General features: G+C 42.4%; 2 protein-coding genes across 5 annotated transcripts; one reads left to right on the forward strand and one right to left on the reverse strand.

Annotated features, from left to right (window-relative positions):
* Positions 1-382: 382 nt before the first annotated feature.
* TBP (TATA-box binding protein) lies at positions 383-10780 on the reverse strand. 4 transcript variants are annotated; one of them, XM_055810489.1, is made up of 8 exons: positions 10520-10780; positions 8093-8336; positions 7123-7463; positions 5819-5906; positions 3683-3774; positions 2388-2555; positions 1980-2074; positions 383-1060 (listed from the first exon to the last, which is right to left on the reverse strand). In XM_055810489.1, the coding sequence occupies exons 2-8, from the start codon at positions 8144-8146 to the stop codon at positions 981-983; spliced, it is 918 nt and encodes a 305-aa protein (XP_055666464.1). In that variant the 5' UTR covers positions 8147-8336; positions 10520-10780; the 3' UTR covers positions 383-980. The 4 variants fall into 4 exon arrangements, with proteins under 4 accessions (XP_055666464.1, XP_055666462.1, XP_055666463.1 ...); XM_055810487.1 differs by lacking the exon at positions 10520-10780 and adding an exon at positions 9950-10035; XM_055810488.1 differs by lacking the exon at positions 10520-10780 and adding an exon at positions 9372-9644.
* A 139-nt stretch (positions 10781-10919) lies between these two features.
* On the forward strand, positions 10920-17631 carry PSMB1 (proteasome 20S subunit beta 1). Its single transcript, XM_005239110.4, has 6 exons — positions 10920-11081; positions 12118-12225; positions 13668-13749; positions 14187-14316; positions 15850-15956; positions 17355-17631. Exons 1-6 carry the CDS (start codon positions 10981-10983, stop codon positions 17538-17540), a joined length of 714 nt encoding a protein of 237 aa, XP_005239167.1. The 5' UTR covers positions 10920-10980; the 3' UTR covers positions 17541-17631.
* The last annotated feature ends 9 nt before the right edge of the window (positions 17632-17640 follow it).

Below are 17640 nucleotides of genomic sequence, written 5' to 3' on the forward strand. Positions count from 1 at the left end.
GAGACTGTTATAGTTGGTAAAATACAAAAGTAGTAGTTAAAGAAATTCTAAAAGCTAAGCAGGGATCTTTTTTGTTCTAATTCGGCCAAGTGTAGCTATTTAAGACTTGCATAAATCCCACCTGCTGAACATAAGGCAACACAAACCTCTTTAACTGGTCATCCATCTAGTCTTAACATACTAGAAATATTCAAGCTAGATGTTGCCAGGGATATGAGTGCTGGTAAGCAAGCCAGAGCACTGTTAGGATTCTCTGATAAATGACAAATTGCTTGTAGTAGTGCATGTGCTATTGAAAAACTCGGATTAAACTAAAAAAAGTTTTCAATGTAGTTCACTCTTATCAACTGGGTAATTTTAAAATTCATTAAGACAGTTCCCATAATTGTATAAACAGGGTTTATTGTACATGTGGCGCTGAAGGAAGAAAGAGAAGGAAGGTATATATTATATATATATATGTACAGTGAGCCATTTTCATTAGAATAAATTTATTCTGTCTTGCTTAATACTGGAAAGAGGGAATGTGTCTGGCACCAAAGAAATTTCAAATTGAAAAAAATCTAAAAGCTTAAGTTCTGAAAATTATAAAAACCATGGTCTTATGGAAGGAAGTTAAAACATATATACATGGCAATTTAAGTGGTTTATACACTGAGTGACACAGTTGCAGTTGTCTTTTAAACCAACTTACAGATCTTCTATCAATAGAACTGGCATTAAAACTATTTAAAAGCTAGAATATAAATAAAACTTGGAGGGACTGCTCCAGGAACAGCCCAGTAAAGCAAGTCACAGTAACTCAGTAGATATAATCAAGAATACGGTTCCCCTTGAGCATCAGGGAAGTAGGCACTAACTGGGAAATAGTCCAAGTCCTGGTGTTGCAGTTTCACTGAAGTCCATCTCTTGTTACTGCTGTGCCATACACAATACCTTTGAAAATATACCCCTGATTTCTCTAAAAGATGTAGAAACTGTTACGTTGTCTTTCTGAATCCCTTTAAAATAGGATAGATGTTTTCAAATGCTTCATAGATTTCTGCTCGTACTTTAGCACCTGGAAAAGGAGGGGATTAAGTCAGTTTGTACCTTTCACCAAATAATTTTAGCTTTTAGAAGGTTTATTTGAATGCAACTGTATAAAACCTATGTGTATTCATAGATCCCTATTTTTAAGATATTTTTTTTAAATACACATTTCATATACAGCATACATTACTAGCCTTCTCGCTGTTTATTCTGGTAACTGGTAAAACTTTGATTAGCATCTTTGTGCTTATGGGGTTTTTCTATACATAATTTCTGCAGGAAACCCAACTACAAAGCACAGCTCCACAGGCTGTTTCTGCAGAAAGGCCTAACTGGGGGAGAGTTTTTTGAGAGTGTGAAAATCTGGGGGAGCAAGGTCTGGCAATGAGACTGCTGCAGAGCCCTGCCACCCACCAGACTGCAGGGACATGCTCCTCCTTTTGTCTGTGAGTCTTGTGGTTTTTTTTTTTCCTCCACAGTAAGACTCGCAGGAGGGGAAAAGGAAAGGTGTAGGTGGAGTGCCTGAGGTTAAGGAGGTCCTAGAGCTTGGGTATCTCTCCTTCTTTGGCTGCTCTACCAAAGGAGAATGGCAGCAGCCTCCAGCCAAGCTGTCAAAGAAGTTAGCTCAGTCACGCGCACCCAGCCCACAGAAACACTCAGCTTTCCCCAGAAACATTACCTGCGCTCTTACAGCTTTTTGGGGACCTGCATACTTGATTAGGATTCACGTTCATTGCTTACATGGATTTAGCCAAATTTGTGGTTTGCTTTGTGCACTCATCCACAGAATACCGTACTGTTTTTAGTCAGTACTGGGATTTTAGTCAGTACCGGGATCTCATCTCTCAAAGAGTTCCTAGCAGCTTACGTACCTCTGGTATCATTGTGTGTTCTCTGTAATGCAGTCTAAATCTAACCTGTTGGTGTAAGATAGTGTCTTCACTTACCAGTTAAAACCACTTTTCCAGAAACAAAAATAAGCAGAACAATTCTTGGCTTGATCATTCTGTAGATCAAGCCAGGAAACAATTCTGGCTCGTAGCTGTAAGAAAAGAGAGTGACAGTGTTTAAGCATGCTTGCAGACACGTGTTCCAGTCTTTCATCTGCAGGACTGCAGGAATGGGCAGAGCAGATGTACACTTGGCTGAAACTTGGAGAGAGTAGCAGGGAAGATGATTCTGATGGGTTCATATTGGGCAATCTCAGTTACACCCAAGGCAGTGCAGCAATGGGAACAAAGTGCAGTTTTCCTTCTGGTGCAAGGGAATAATTTGAACAGATGTCACTGTCTAAGCTAGTCAATATGTAGCAAGAATGAAACATAAGCAAGTCTTGTCTTTTTTTTTTTTTTTACCTGCTGAACTGCTGGTGTGTGAGTACCAATCCTTCTAATCTGATGGGAAATTTCACATCACAGCTGCCCACCATGTTCTGAATTTTAAAATCCAAAAATTTTGCAGGAAAACCCAGTTTCTGAACAACTCTTGCATACTTCCTCGCTGCCAGTCTGGATTGCTCCTCACTGAAGTGAGAAAAAGATATTATTGCTTCAGTAATACTTAACTGAGGAAAATGGCATTAAGCCACATATACATAGCTGGGGGGGGGAAGAAGTTTTGCATCCAAAATTAACAACTAGCACTGGTTTGCATGCTAATTTTGGTACTAGGATCCTGAAAATAATTCATGTTGTACTCACTGTTCATGAGGCAGAAAACAGTAAATTATAAATCCACATATTTCACACACTTAAAATATTAACCCAGGTCCCTCTAATGGCATGTGAAAACTGTAACTTAAGTTTTTGGTGTAAAACAACTTTGAGCTACTACTGGTAGAAAATGTGTATTTTTATAAAAATGTGTGAACTGCCAAAATTCACTGTTTGATTCAGCCCAGGCATTCAAACGCGGACTGAGCACAACTGCACACTGTTGCAGAACTCAGTTTGCTTCAGTTTTGTAAATGGCTGAGGATGTGGTTCCTCCTAATGCAGAGTAAGACAACTTGAACTTCAAATGTCACCAGGTAGAGAAAGCATTTCCTGTATGGCTCTATCCATTCATCTGCTCATTAGCTTATTCCTTCTGGATTCCTAGCAGACTTCTTCAGAGCAGAATTTCTCTCCTGCCCACTGCAGTTAAGCTTATGTTTAGTTTTCAATTCTTACACTTCAATGATCATGTTAAGAACAGATCAGACTACAGGGAACAGAGACTTGGAGCTCTTGGCCTGTGATGAATGAAACTGTTCAAATATAAAATCACCCTTCCTCTGCCACCACCCCTACAGTTTAAGCAGTTCCGGTGCTTAGTCAATGAAATTTTTAAATTACTAAGAAAAAAAAAAAAGATAACTGTAAAGCCAAAAAAGTGAATATAATAACCTCCGCAAATTAGTTTATCAGGCTGTATGAAAGAGCTTCAGAAACAGAACTACCGTTTTCTCTTTCAGTCATGAAAAGACATTTTGTGTAGAAATGTATATTAGTCTATTTAAAATAACTGGGGAGCAAGCTTAGTTGTACCTCTACAACTCTGGTGTGTATATATATATACAAATACTGCATACAGATAATAGTACTTCTAAAGCATCGTGGTACAAGAGAAAAGACAGCCTGAATTGTTTGCTTGTAATGCCTAAACGTACCTTTTTGCTCCTGTGCACACCATTTTTCCAGAGCTGAATATAAGCGCAGTAGTACGTGGTTCTCTTATTCTCATAATAACAGCAGCGAAACGCTGAAATGTGAGCATTGAGACTATTAGTGATACATTGCTGTAATCATTACGTTAAAACCAAATTTGCATAATCTAAGTAGCAAGTTGACCTGTAACGCAAAGAAATACTAAGTTCAAACATAATTATGGATCAGTTAAAATTTACTTGAAATGCTTAAATTGTATGTAGCTTCAAAGACACACTGAGATGTAGTCAGAGAGAAAGAGTATTTACCATTGCATTCCTATTTTACTAAGCTCATCTCTCATTACTGTACATGCAACATATAAATAATGCTAACATTTGCAACAGAGCAAGAGAGACAATCTTAAAAATAATTAAAAAAATTCCTCCACGTGTCTTGAAATTTGATCTGTTACAAGCAGGATGATGGAAGGCTTCTGCAAATATTTTATGATCTCTTGTTTCTGTGTCTTAAAAAACTGGACAGCGTTAGAATACCTATCAGCAAACAGAACAGCTGGAGATCAAAGTTCTGTATAAACGTAAGTCACCTCAACTTCGTAGGTTGAACAAGGCAGCCCAGTTAGCCTTGGCTTTTCATTCTAAGTACTGTAACATCTCTGCCTGCATTTCCAAATATTCTTAAACTCTTTGAAGCAAGAGAAACTGGTAACTGATGCGGGCATACAGACACACAGACAGACCCCTATTCCTCTGTTGTATTTAACTTGGACCAGTTCACTGTGCAGTCCCATACAGTTCTGTTCTGTCAGTCTGTTCTGCTGACAAAACCAAGGTGGTAGAGTGATTACCTAACAGCACATTTGTCAAAATACAGCTTAAATAATACAGCCAAGCAACACTTTTGACAGAACGTACTGACTAAACGTCAGGAGTGTGTTACATAACCCTTCTTTCTCTCTGCTGTGGAAAACAGCATTTTGTATTGATTACTCTGTTTTACACAGCCACCTACCCCTACCTTAAGAGTTACCATGGCATGCTCAAATTTTTGCTGCACTAGTATCTTACTCACATGCAGTTATGTAACAGCATCACTGATGTAAACTTACAGTAACAGTTATTTATCACAAATGCCTGCATGCCTGCTTTAATCCTTGAGAGCAGAGTTCAGGTAAACTGCACGAAGTCCCAAATAGGAAAACAAAAAACCTACCACATCCCAGGAAAACTGCAGCCTTTCAAACACAAGTCAATTCAACTACACAACATGTAAACTTTTATTAGAAATAAGTGTCCAACTACTGTGGCTGCAAAGGTAACGTTTCCAAGAGAAGCCACCCAAAAGAAAAACAAAGAGACATAATTTTCTTGATTCAGTGCTCCAGGTCCTCTGCTGTTCAAAGTTTCCCAGGCTAAAAAAATCCCACAAATCGCTATTTAGAAGCAGCAGGCAACTTAGAAGTTGACATGCAAAAAAAAAAAAAAAAAAATCACTGTCATTTTGTTGTTCCACCAAATCCAGCCATTGGAAGCAAGGAGATAGCAGCAGTACTGGGGAACAACGTGAAAGAACAGCGCTCAGAGGGGAAGCCAGATGATAATGTACAAAATGAGTGACTGTGCTGCGACCACAAGAATTCCAGGGGAGCAGCCAGGTGGAGGAAGCCAATGCATATACAGAACAACCGTGGCTCTGGCAGGAGCCCAGGAATTGAATTCTTCCCTCCTTTCTCCTTGTTGGGAGACAGGGAACAAGACTTTGCCGTCAGACATTTCACAGGAATACAAGAAACGAATTTTGTGAGCACTACAAAGAAACACCCATAGGAATAGTAGCAGAGGCCAGATTCACAACAAAAAACTTGGCCAGTGTATTACACTGTTGGTTAGGCTGTTCCTAAGTATGCTGTGTTCTTTCTAAATCTACCAAATTATAGCCTGGTGTAAAACACAACTACATCAGTATAATAATACTTTTTACTAATTTGACAGGATGGTCTAAGTTTATTAAGGATTTCTTTAACTATAGTATAAAACTGCATCTATGGCAGGAAGGTTTTCCATCTACCAACTACACCCACAACCCGTGCCTTTAACATACCTGTTACAGGATGAACTCCAATACATTTCTCTTACCTTGGGATTATATTCAGCATTTCGGGCACGAAGCGCAATAGTTTTTAGGTCAAGTTTGCAACCAAGATTCACCGTGGACACAATATTCCTGAAGACAGTTCAGAGACATACATTAAAAACCCGATAAAGAATGCATACATCTTCCTCATTTTCAGCAAGCTTGATTAATTTTATTTTTTTTACTTTTTTTAAAACTTGTTTCTCCAAGTAAGTTTCAATAGCATCTTTCCTATTGATGTTGAGAGCCCCCACCACAATCAGGAAAGCTGCTAGAAACAGGAGACGATGAAATAACAATAACACCATCTCAAATTTTCCTTGGTGTGCCCTTCAAGAAGGAAGAAGAGGTGCAGGACTAAGTGGGAATAACCAGGGGGTAAACCCATTGCCAGGTGACAGGATAGCAGGTCTCTAGAAAGTTTTAAGAGAAGTTCCTAGAGCAAAAATATCTTTGGAAACTTGTTTTCTGGGAAGACCCTGAAATCTAAAGGTCCTCAATGGAAAGAAAAAAAAAAAAACCAAAAAACAAACAAAAAAAAAAACCCGAGGAACTACTCTTTCAACCATTTGTCTCTGTGCCTTCCATAAATTGCTGTAAAAGTCTCTTTAAAACTAAAGCTCAGTGAAAATACTTCCATATCAAACCCCAAAACTAGTTCTAAGGGTTTTTTTCCCCCTTAAACAAACTCAGCTGTAGCCATGAACTAGAAAAGGGAACATGGAATGCTAAGTAGAACTGTGGTCTAGCTCCTAGACTAGCAACTAGTTTCTTCCCCTTTACACTTCTAATTCCCTTTCAGCTGTGATAGTTCCTGTATTCTGCTTTAATATCTCACTAACAAAGTTCTATGCACAGTGATGTGCAGCTATTTGCTTTTCTGTGAACAGGTCACAAGTATCCAGTAAATTACAAATGAGAATAATTTTCTAGGTATACATGTTCTGAAATACCCAATTATCAATCAGAATACTTTATAGCTAAGCACGAGGAACTAAAGTGCATAGAGTTAAAAGTTACAATGGTGCTAAATGAAGACATACATAACAACCTCCACTGGTATGCTTAAAAGATTTGACAAGAGTTGACAAATCACTAAGAAACTATATTACTAAGTGGTTTAATAACAAAGCTAAGCTAAAAATAGAAGCAAAAATTACTCATATTGTTGGTAGAGACCCACACAGTCTCACGATCTCCCTTCCCACCAAAATGCAGTACTCCCATTTCTGATGTGGCCTTGGTCCTAAGTCTTTAAAGGGCTATCTGAGAAAGGACACGCTGCACTAACACATGGGACACTCACTGTAGCTGTGGCACTATCCCAGAGCTCTCCGACGCTGGTGTTGCAGGAGTTATGGGAGTCATTGGAGTCATTGGAGAGGTGTACAGAGGTGTGGTTCCCGGTAAAGGGGCTGTGGTAAGAGTCTGTGAGTGGAAGAGCTGGGGAGTTTGACCAGATGTTCCCTGCGTTGCTTGCTGTGATGTAGATTGCTGCACTGCTTGCTGCTGCTGCTGCTGCTGCTGCTGCCGCTGCTGTTCCTCTAGGATGGACAGACTGTTGGTGCTCTGGACAGGCTGTGGTGTCAGTCCTGTGCCATACGGCATCATCGGGCTAAAAATTGGAATTCCTGGAGTCATTGCACCCTACAACAGAAAGCATGAAACAGAAACTACAGATCATGTTGACTCCATTTTGGTTTTAAGAGAAAAAGGTTTCAGAAGTCTAAAAATCAATGTAAACCGATCCTATCAAACCTGAGGCACATAGTAGTAACTCGCTAAAAACAGAAAACCCTTGGAAATGCACTTCTTCTACAGATTAAAATATTACCTCTAGGTATCTGTCAGTTCTAGCATTGTTCACCTCCAGCCAGTGATGCTGACACGCTTCTCACACTACTTTGCGCATATGTCTCAACTTTGACCCACAATTTAACTTGCAATTGTTTGAACAAGGACTGTGGCCATCATACCAAATTCATTCATAGCACAGCAACAGTCCATTATGTATGTTAATTTAAAAGGCAATCACCAAAATTACATTAGTACTTCCAACTCATCAGTCATATTTCAACTTAAAGGAACCCCATATATCTGTGTATTTCTTACACCTCTAGATAGTCAAGTTGATGGTTTTAAAATACTGCTTTATATTAGTATTATTCAGTACCTAGCAGAGTTCTTCAGATCTGAAAACAAAAAGCTGAAGTTACAGAAAACACTTTGACAAAGAAATTCACATCACAGTTGCATATTCAATCACTTGTTCTTACCTGAGGAGAGGCTAAGCCTTGAGCATAGGGTGGCAAGCTGTTGTTCTGATCCATGATTCCAGTTATTTCTTTGGTGAGGCCAGAAGTATTTCCTTCAATTAATTTAAATTAACTTTGAATCCTAGAGGGTTTTTAACCCTTTAAAACATTCCAGCAAACTAGCTTTTTAAGCCAAGCTGAAAGTGGTAGGAAAACATCAGCTCCAGAGAACTGTGTGTTATGAGTCTAAAATGCTAATCAAAGCCTGAAAAGAGAAAAAGTAGTATCCTGAGAATAAAACCTAAACAGAAAACCAAACCCAAACCTATCAGCTGCTGAGTTAGGTAAGAGACACCCACATAAAGATAAATATATCATTCGCACACACATGCATGCACACACGCACAATCCATAAAAATAACCTTTTTCAGGCACACTCGACAGAAATGTTGCAGCATGCTTCTGCTGAAGTCTCTGGCAGGTAACCTGGCCCACATGAGCAGGCTTCTGCCTAACGGAACCCTCCTACACAAACAACTCAAGCTCTTAACGCTCATTCTACTCCAAGCTTTTCTTTAGCTGGAAAAGAACTGATTTTTTAGAATTTAATTCCCCTGACTACTAACCAAAAAGCTTACTGACACATTGCTTCTAAGTCTCTTTCTGACAATTTTAACACTTGGGCTTCCGAAAGTATCTTTTCTTCTGTGGGAAAAGCATCGCTGGTCAAATCGGAACTAGGAAAGCTTCTTCCATCCCCTTCCATAAAATAAGGCACTAACAGATTTCAAACAACAATGACATGCACTTTACGAGAAAAAAAGAAATAGGCGAAAGCCAATTTCAGGCACACCAGTGAAATGTATAGTTTTTAAAAAAAAAATTAAAAATCATCCACACGTCTGTTGCCATGTTGCGGAAATAAACAACACAAGTGAAGAATTCAAATGTTACAGCTTGATATCAAATATTTTTCCATTAATTATTTTTCTTAACTAGATACCTATTACCCAGAAATAATCAAGGTCATTTTTAGGCCAGAGGCAGACCACCTCAAAATTTGAAGAGAGCCTATTCAGTGTGCAGTTTTGTTGTTTTTTTAAGGTATGACTGCTCAGAATTACAAGAATATTTATACTGCAGATGAAATGGCATGCGTTTTCCCCTGTGACCACAAGATATTATCATCTTTACTGTCACCGAAGGTTATCAAACAGAGCATCCAGGTTTTACAGGTGGGAGAGAGGAGTGAATTAGAAGCCTGAACATCACCCTAGAAGAAATCAAGTCAGCTCCTCACCAGCCCTGCTGTTCAAAGGCCCGGCAGCAGCCGTGCCAGGACCCGCAGCCAGGACCCCACCTACGCAGCGGTCCATCGTGTGACCACCGCACCGTGGCTCCGGGATCCCCGCTGCCAGCGCCCGGGACCCTTCCGGCGCGGGGCCCGGGCCCAGAGGCAAGGGCCGTCCCGCAGAAGGCCCCGAGCGTCCCCTCAGGGTCTCTCCCTCGGGACGCGGCAGCACTCGGAAGGAGCCAGGTTCGGCCTGAGGCGGCCCCCGCCACCCGCCCCCGGCCGCCCCAGCCTCGGCCCCGGCCGCGTCACCGCCCGCCCTCCGTCTCAAGGCTCTGCCGGCTTCTCGTCCCGCCAACGGCCGCCGCTCGCCCCCCCCCCGGCGCGCCGGAGCCCCGCGAGGCGGGGGCGGCCGCCACCTCCCCGCCGCCCCGCCCCCGCCCTCCAGGCCCGGCCCGCGCCATCGCGACCCCGCAGGCGCTGGCAGGCGCTGGCACCCGCCGTCCCCTCGCCGGGCCGCGGGGCGGGCAGCGGCCCCTTGGAGAAGCGGGGCGGGGGGGGGAAGGCGGGCGCGGCGCGGACGGTACCTGCCGCTCCCGGCGCCACCCCGCCGCACAGCGCCCGCGGGAGCCAAGCTGCGCCCCGCGCCGCCGGCGCGTCCCGAGTACGTCACTTCCGCCGTGCGCCCACACCGCCCGCCCCGCCGCCATCTTCAGTGAGGGCGAGGGCAGGCCGCAGCGCCTCCGGCCCGAGGAGCGGGGTGGGCCGGCGCCTTGCAGGGGTTGTGGGCCTCCAGCAGTGCTCAGCGTCGGCACGCGTGGCTCCTGCGCCAGGCCTGACCGCCGGCTCCTGTTCTGGAAGTCGGTGGTTCACCATTTTGTAGCTGCACAAAGCGCTGCCCCTCACTCATTGCCGCAGAGCCGCACGCCCCGCAGTGCCGTGGCTTCGCGGTTCTCAGCGCTGTCTATGCACAGCTGCCGTAGAGACTTCAGCAACGGCAGCTTTTCCTCCTGGGCAGAGGGACACGCTGCTCCTCTAGAGGACACAGCTGTTCCCTCCCCCGTGCTTCTGCCCTGGCACCTCCGTGGTTCTACCCCAGCCCTTCCCGCCTGTTCCTACTCGCCCCACGGTGCCTGGCACTGCACCCCATGTCCCACCTCGAGGAGCTTGGGTGCTTCCTCACCCTTCCTCTTCTCGATGTTTCTCAAGGTGCTCCCCCCTTTTCCCGCATAGGGGCTGCCCTGCTCCCTATCTGCCCAAACACAAGGGGCATTTCGGGTCACCTCACCGCAGCCGCTATCAACCCGCTCGCTTTCCCTACAGAAGATAGGGGCTGACAGCGCTTGAACCGGGCAAAAACCGCTGCTGCGCGCCCTGCCCGGGGGACCCCGCCAAGCCCAGTCTGGCAAGGGCACCCAGGGAGCCCACAGGCAGCCGCGCACCGGGGTGGGGCCGCCACCAACGGCCGCGCCACCAGCGCCCCCCGCCGCCCGCGTGGGGCTCGACGTCCTCCAGAGCAGACGAGAGGCCGCCGCCGCCCTCCTAGAGCGGTAGAGCACCACTTCCGGCTCCGGGGCCGCCATTTTGCCGTGAGACAGCACTGCGCTGGGCTGCCGGGATGCTGTCCACCGCAGCTTACGCGGACTTCGAGCCTGAGATGGGCTACGAGCTCGGCGCGCCCGTGCAGTACCGCTTCTCGCCCTACACCTTTAACGGAGGGTGAGGAGTCGCAGGCAGGGGGTGGGGAGGTCTGAGGCACTTTCTTCCCGGGGGAGGGGACCCTGAGGAGAGTGCCGGTGGGGCTGGGTCTTCCTCGTCTTACTCTTGCCTCTTCTTGGCACTCCGTGAAGGTTTGTCTCCACTTGCGAGCGCCTCTTTTTGTAGAGAAAGAGTGGCAGCACGGGGGAGAGCTGGGCTCGGCCTTGGCCTGGGCCGAGCGTCCCGCGGGTTCTTGAAGCTCTTCAGGCTGTTCTTGCCTGTCCGTGTGGCTTTTGGCACAGTCGGGCTCCCTGAACTTTTACGGGTTAAAATGAACGCCTTCCTTTCCTCTCGGGGTTGTTTGTTTTATAGTGACTTAGGAAACGTATGTAATGGTTACATTACCAGCTTTTAAACCTGTACCTGGGTTGAAGGCTGCCTTGTCATAACTGTTCAAGGTAGGTGATGTTTTACAGACACTTACACTGAGTTGATGACAAGATCTGGCCAGGATAGCATTACTGGATTATTTTTTTTATGATGCCTAACTGCTTTTTAAAGGACATCTCTTCGTTACTTCATGGTAGCGCACATGTGACAATCACAAAACTAGTTACTTGGGAGTAAATAACACAGGATAACATCAGATTAAAAAAGTGACTGTCATTTAAGTTTAATGATACTGGTGCTTATACTTGGCTGGAGTGGTTTTGCTTCAAGAGCCAGACTGTTTTAGAAGGGTGAATCTTGCATTAGCAGGCATCTAAAATTGCTAGTCTGTTGAGTCTGGTTCTTGCATTGTATAGAAACTCTGTTTTACCAAGTTTCCGTACAGTTATTACACAAAATTGAGAATCATGTACGTGTATTTTCTTCAGTGTGTCTTTCCAGTCTTGAGTCACGTGTAGGGATGTGCATAGTGGGAAGCTTAGCGAGAGATAGAAGATGCTTTACAAAATGTGAGTCTAGGTATAGAACTACTACCTAGTCTGTTCCTCTGTTACCTAAGAAAATATTTGTACTAAAAGTCATGATTGTATGAATACTCTTCTTTAAGGACTGTGTTGGCGATTGCTGGAGAAGACTTTTCTATTGTTGCCTCTGACACACGACTGAGTGAAGGTTATGCAATTCACTGCCGAGACAGTCCAAAATGCTACAAGCTGTAAGTCCAGATCTTTTAAGAATTAAACCAGATGAAAGCTCTTTTGTATTGTTGGGGCATGTCACCTGCCTGAAAGGATCTATCCTTTTCTTTAAGCAGAATTCTCAGAAAAACAGTAATAAAACTGATTTTGGAGCCATGGTGACCCTTGATGTAATGCAAGATGTGATGCGATGTTGTAAATGCAGCCAGATTTCTTGTTGCATGCTCCTGAAGTTAGCTGGTAACAGAACATTTTTAGCATGACACAAGGCTTATTCTAAGCTGGGTATTTTTTTGCCTGGAGAATCAGAAGAACTTTTGTCTTAACTGTAGCAAAACTTAATCCTGTGGTAACTTGTTCTGCTTCATCAGGACACTTGGTGTTGGCACACAAGTGTGCCCACTGCTGCCAGTTGTACTGTGTCTCTCTAATCAACCATCTGGCACTTCAAAGAGGTGTTTGTTTTAGGAGAGATAAACCTGTCAGTAGTTCCATTATTGAACTTCTTATGCTCATTTTTTGTGTATCTTGACTCACCTAGATGGCATCCCCTTGGTTTAAAATTTGTTTACATTCTTTTGACTGTAGCAGCTGCTTACCTAGTAGGTTGTTATCAGCTATGTAACAATTTTTTGGTGTATGGTTTTTTTTTATTATTATTATCAATGACACGAGATCATACGAACTTATGTTTCTCCTGGCTAGCACCTTACTACATCTTTGACTCTCTGATACTGTCTCAATGGAAATTACTGTGGTACAATCTGCATAGTGTATATGATGGCTTTGTGTAATTCTGCTGACAGGCTGAGACAAGATTTCAATTTAAACTGTTTTCAGAATCACTGCTTTGTGTTAGTCTGTAAGTGTGTGTGACTGTAGACTCTCACTAATTCACTAGAATTTAAATTTCAAACATGCGCTCCTGTAGTTAGTGTTCATGAAACATTTTGAAACTGAGCAAAGAGCTAAGCTTCTATAATGCGTCCGCAGCCAGGTAACTTCTGTTGTGCTGACACAAACCCACCTACAGCATAAGTGTTGCATAACCATCGTACAATCTTCATGCAGTCCTCTGGCCACATGGGGTAAAACGGGGCCGAGTGGTATGATGTAACAGGCTCCCCAGCTCAAAAGAGCTCCTCTGGCAAGACTGAATGGTAATAGCTAGAGTTGGTGGTGCATGAAGAAATTAAGAATTTCTTTTTGTCAGTCCTGCTGTGGAAGTCAGTGGATTGAAGGAAGATGTCTGCATGGTCCTGCACTTGAGTCCTCCGCAAGATGTAGGTTGTAGTTGCCTTTTATGCACAAAATATCTGTTACTACCTTTTAAGCAACTGTTTTTGGTAGCGTTAGAGAAACTGACAATACATTTGGTGTTTCATAATAATCTACTGTGTAATGAAGTCGTATAGTTCACACTAAATCTAAAATCACAACAAAATTTTATGTTTTACAGAACAGAACAAACGGTCATTGGATGTAGTGGTTTCCATGGTGACTGCCTTACCCTTACTAAAATTATTGAAGCAAGATTAAAGGTAGATAACTAACTTACTGTATTTAGAAACTTAGATTCTTAGTGTTGCACTTGAGACCAATAATATGGTATGTTTTAAATACAATTTTTGCTGGTTTTCTTCAAGTGTTTGTATCCTAATTATATAGCTAGTTAAAGATCAGACAGGGGAAATTGATGCTGTGATCTTACTAAGTGTGACGTCACAAATTTAAAGAGTGGCAGAGCTGGAAATGAGACTGTTAATGAGGTGACATCTATTCTTTGCCAAACTTTGGAGAGATGTTAATTTTTGGCTTGTAAGAAGGCTTAACTTTTAGACCAGTGTGTTTTCAGTAATCATGCTAGTTAATACGCTTAGCATCAGATTCTTCTGTAGTGAGGTTACAGAAAATGTAATTGATTGAGTATAAAATTTAGTGTCTGACTTCCTTCTTGGACATACTGTACCACTTCCAGATGTACAAGCATTCCAATAACAAGACCATGACTACTGGGGCTATTGCGGCAATGCTGTCTACAATTCTGTATTCTCGACGTTTCTTTCCTTACTACGTTTACAACATAATTGGTGGACTTGATGAAGAAGGTAAGGCTTTAAACAAAAAGGGAAAAAAAGGGTACATTTCTGTGAATGGAGAGCTATCTTTTTAAGTCTCAGGTATACTGAAGGAGTAACAAGGTTTGTGTTGCTATTCCTGACACCTGCCTTTAGGCATTTTCGTACCCTAGTTTCTGCTACTAACTTGGTCTTCCATTTCTGAAGGTCTGGAAGTCTAACTATGTTGCAATTACTTGATTACAAGTGAGATCTGCTAATATTGGTTACCTCTCATACTTTACTTTAGGCTGGAACACTTTTTTAACAGCGTTGCTGGATTTTTTAATTAGGTCTTTAAAGGAGATGTTAGCAGTAAAAGTGTATATATTTTACTCAGGCTTGTGAGTGTGGTAGAGGTTATTAAGTATAAAGACTGACTTCAGAGACAGGTTTTTACAAAGATGTTTTTAAATGTTAACTAGCCTCTAATGAAAATCATGACTTCCACATCGAAGTATTTTAACATACAGCCCTTCCAGGATTTACTGGGCTCTTGTCCAATGATTTGGTTGAGTTGCTAAAATACTGTGTTCTCTGGCTTTGAGCAGGAGGTGGTCGTGTTTGGGTAATTTGAGCCATTCCCCCCGCAGTTTGTTGCTACTGTTATGTTGCTTTCCCAGCCTTGTTAAGACATGTCTACAATACATGGAGTCTGGAAAGGGATTAAGTCTGCGGGGCGCAGTGTTGAATCTCAGATCGTGAGGGTGCTGTAGCAATTGATGAGAATCAGAGCGCAGGTTTGTATGCAGGGGATAAATTTGGGTCCAGCAAGATTGGTTTGTTTCCATCTGGTGTTACTTTGTGGATCTCTGCGAGCTTTCTCAGGGCTGTTCAGCTACTGTGCTGTGCTGCCAAGCGCACAGGCCAGTTTATTAAATTCAGTGCAGCCTGTCTGAACAGAAAGGCTGAGCTTGGCCACGTGCTGCGTCTTGACTGGCATGTCCTCATCAAACCCTGCTACTTAAGAGCTACAGTGCATCTGTATCTTTGATATTGGTGCAAGCTAATAAGGTTTGCACAATCTGGCCTGACTCCAGAGGGAAGTGCATAAGAGACCAGAGCGTCATCCCTGGTTCCAGGAAGGCAATGCAGAGGCATCCGAGCATACTCACTGGAGGTAATTCAAGAACTGTATCGTTCAAGAGCAATGACTAAACTGCCTCTTTGTGCTAGCTCTAGAACCAGCAGAGCTCTTTGTGCAGCACTGCAGTCTAGCACATCCTCCTGCTTTGATTATTCTGCATCAGCACTTTTTCTGTGGTAAGTACTGTAGAAAACATCTGTTAGAGCATTGTTATACCTTAAATATTGAAAATAACCTCGCGTATATCACCAAGCCACAACCATGGTGAGCCTACTTTACAAAGCATTGTCTGAACATACTGCAGTGTTATTTGGTAGAAGTTTGCTGTGATATGCAATACACCAGAGGCTGCTTATGCAGAGAGCTAGTTTTTTATATAAATGCTTCTCAGTGTCGAGAATCTTTCTGGATTATGATTACATACTGCTTTTTTTCAGGGAAGGGAGCAGTATATAGCTTTGATCCAGTGGGCTCGTACCAGAGAGATTCTTTCAAAGCAGGTGGATCAGCAAGTGCCATGCTGCAACCCTTGCTTGATAACCAGGTAAAATAGTTGTTTCTTAATGCCAGGAAACATTTGTGACATTCAAATTAATGGAGCTTTACTTCTGGGGAATATTACTTTTGAGGGAAGGTTTAAATATATTAGAGGTAGGACCTGTTAAAGCCACACAATTCATTAATGTATGGACGACCTTCTCGGAGAAATCAAAAGTTTTGTTTTAGAATCTAGTTTTTAATATGCTACAAACAGTGGACTGCATGTTTAAAATTCAGGTAGATGTTTTAATTAGGGATTTGTATTACCCATGGAAGCTGTTTGGGCTTTTTTGTTTTGTTTGGTTCGGTTTCCCCCCTAGTTTATAACATAAATATGCCTGTTACTTAGCATGAAATAATAGTAAATTAAGAAGACAGAATTAGTAGATGTATGTAATACCTATTATCATTTAACATACACTTGTTTAAAAGTCTTAAGTTTTGTGCAACTCAGACACCATTTTCTAAGAATGTTTTTACATAAAACTAATGGAAACTTACTCAATTAAATCTGTCTACAAATACTTGAAGAATATTTTCATATTTGGTTGAAGCTGTTAATCGTTGAATGAGAGAAATACCAAAGCATGTTTTACTCATTTTATTCTTTGACATTGATGTTGGAATTCAGTCACTTGAGCCTGATGTCCACACAACTTTTGTGCTTAAAAAAGCAATAAGCACTCTTAGTTCTTATCAGCTGAGAAAGGAATAGAATCTTTTTTTTTTTTCATTTAAATGACTTCAGGTTCTCAGCTTTGACTTAATTTTGAAGTTTATTAACTGACGAAAATAAAATATCTTCTGCAGAAACAAAATTGTCATAAGTAGCTTTTTATGGCTTATGAGTTTGAGGCAAAGTGAGCGACCCTTCCCCTCCTTTTCCTGTTCTGATGCTTAAGTGGACACTTAAGTTTATCAGCTAAAATACACTATTTAATAGGACCAGTTATGCTCCGATATAGACTGTTATATTTGAATTCTAGGTACATTGAGGAGTATTTGCTTTTAAGAAATGTGCCCAAGTACACATGACCAGAGGAAAGGGGTTGTGTGCAGTACTGAATCTGCTAATCCATTAAGAAGTTTCTGAAGAATTAGATCCGTTCAGCTCTGAACGTTCATTGCAATCTTGTATGTGCTGAACGAGTGGGAGGAGCAGTGCTGGCTGTACACTGCACCGGCTTCTAGGTACTTTTGTAAGATTATCAGCATTGGCAAAGTTCTGATCATGCAGCTGTAAACTGTGTGGAGGAACGCTTTTGCTAGATTTCCTTTTCTAAAACAGACCAACCATTTCTTCTTTTTAAGTTGTCTAAATCTGCTCATTCTAGTGCAGAGTCTGAAACAGCTTTTGCGCTAGATGGATCTTGCTTTAAAATGCATTTTCATCTTTTCTTAGATTGGCTTCAAGAACATGCAAAATGTGGAACAGGTACCTCTGACCCTGGAAAAGGCTTTGCAGCTGGTTAAAGATGTCTTTATTTCTGCTGCTGAAAGAGATGTGTACACTGGGGATGCGCTTAAGATTTGCATTGTCACAAAGGACGGAATTAAAGAGCAAACTATCCAATTACGAAAAGACTAATTCACTTCCCTAATATACATGTAATCTATGATGTACAATTTACCTGTATTATGAAGACATTTGTCTTATTAAAATTTTTCAAGAAGTTTGACTACTGTGA

Source organism: Falco peregrinus, chromosome 7 (genome assembly GCF_023634155.1).
Source record: "Falco peregrinus isolate bFalPer1 chromosome 7, bFalPer1.pri, whole genome shotgun sequence".
In the NCBI taxonomy this organism is placed as follows: Eukaryota; Metazoa; Chordata; class Aves; order Falconiformes; family Falconidae; genus Falco; species Falco peregrinus.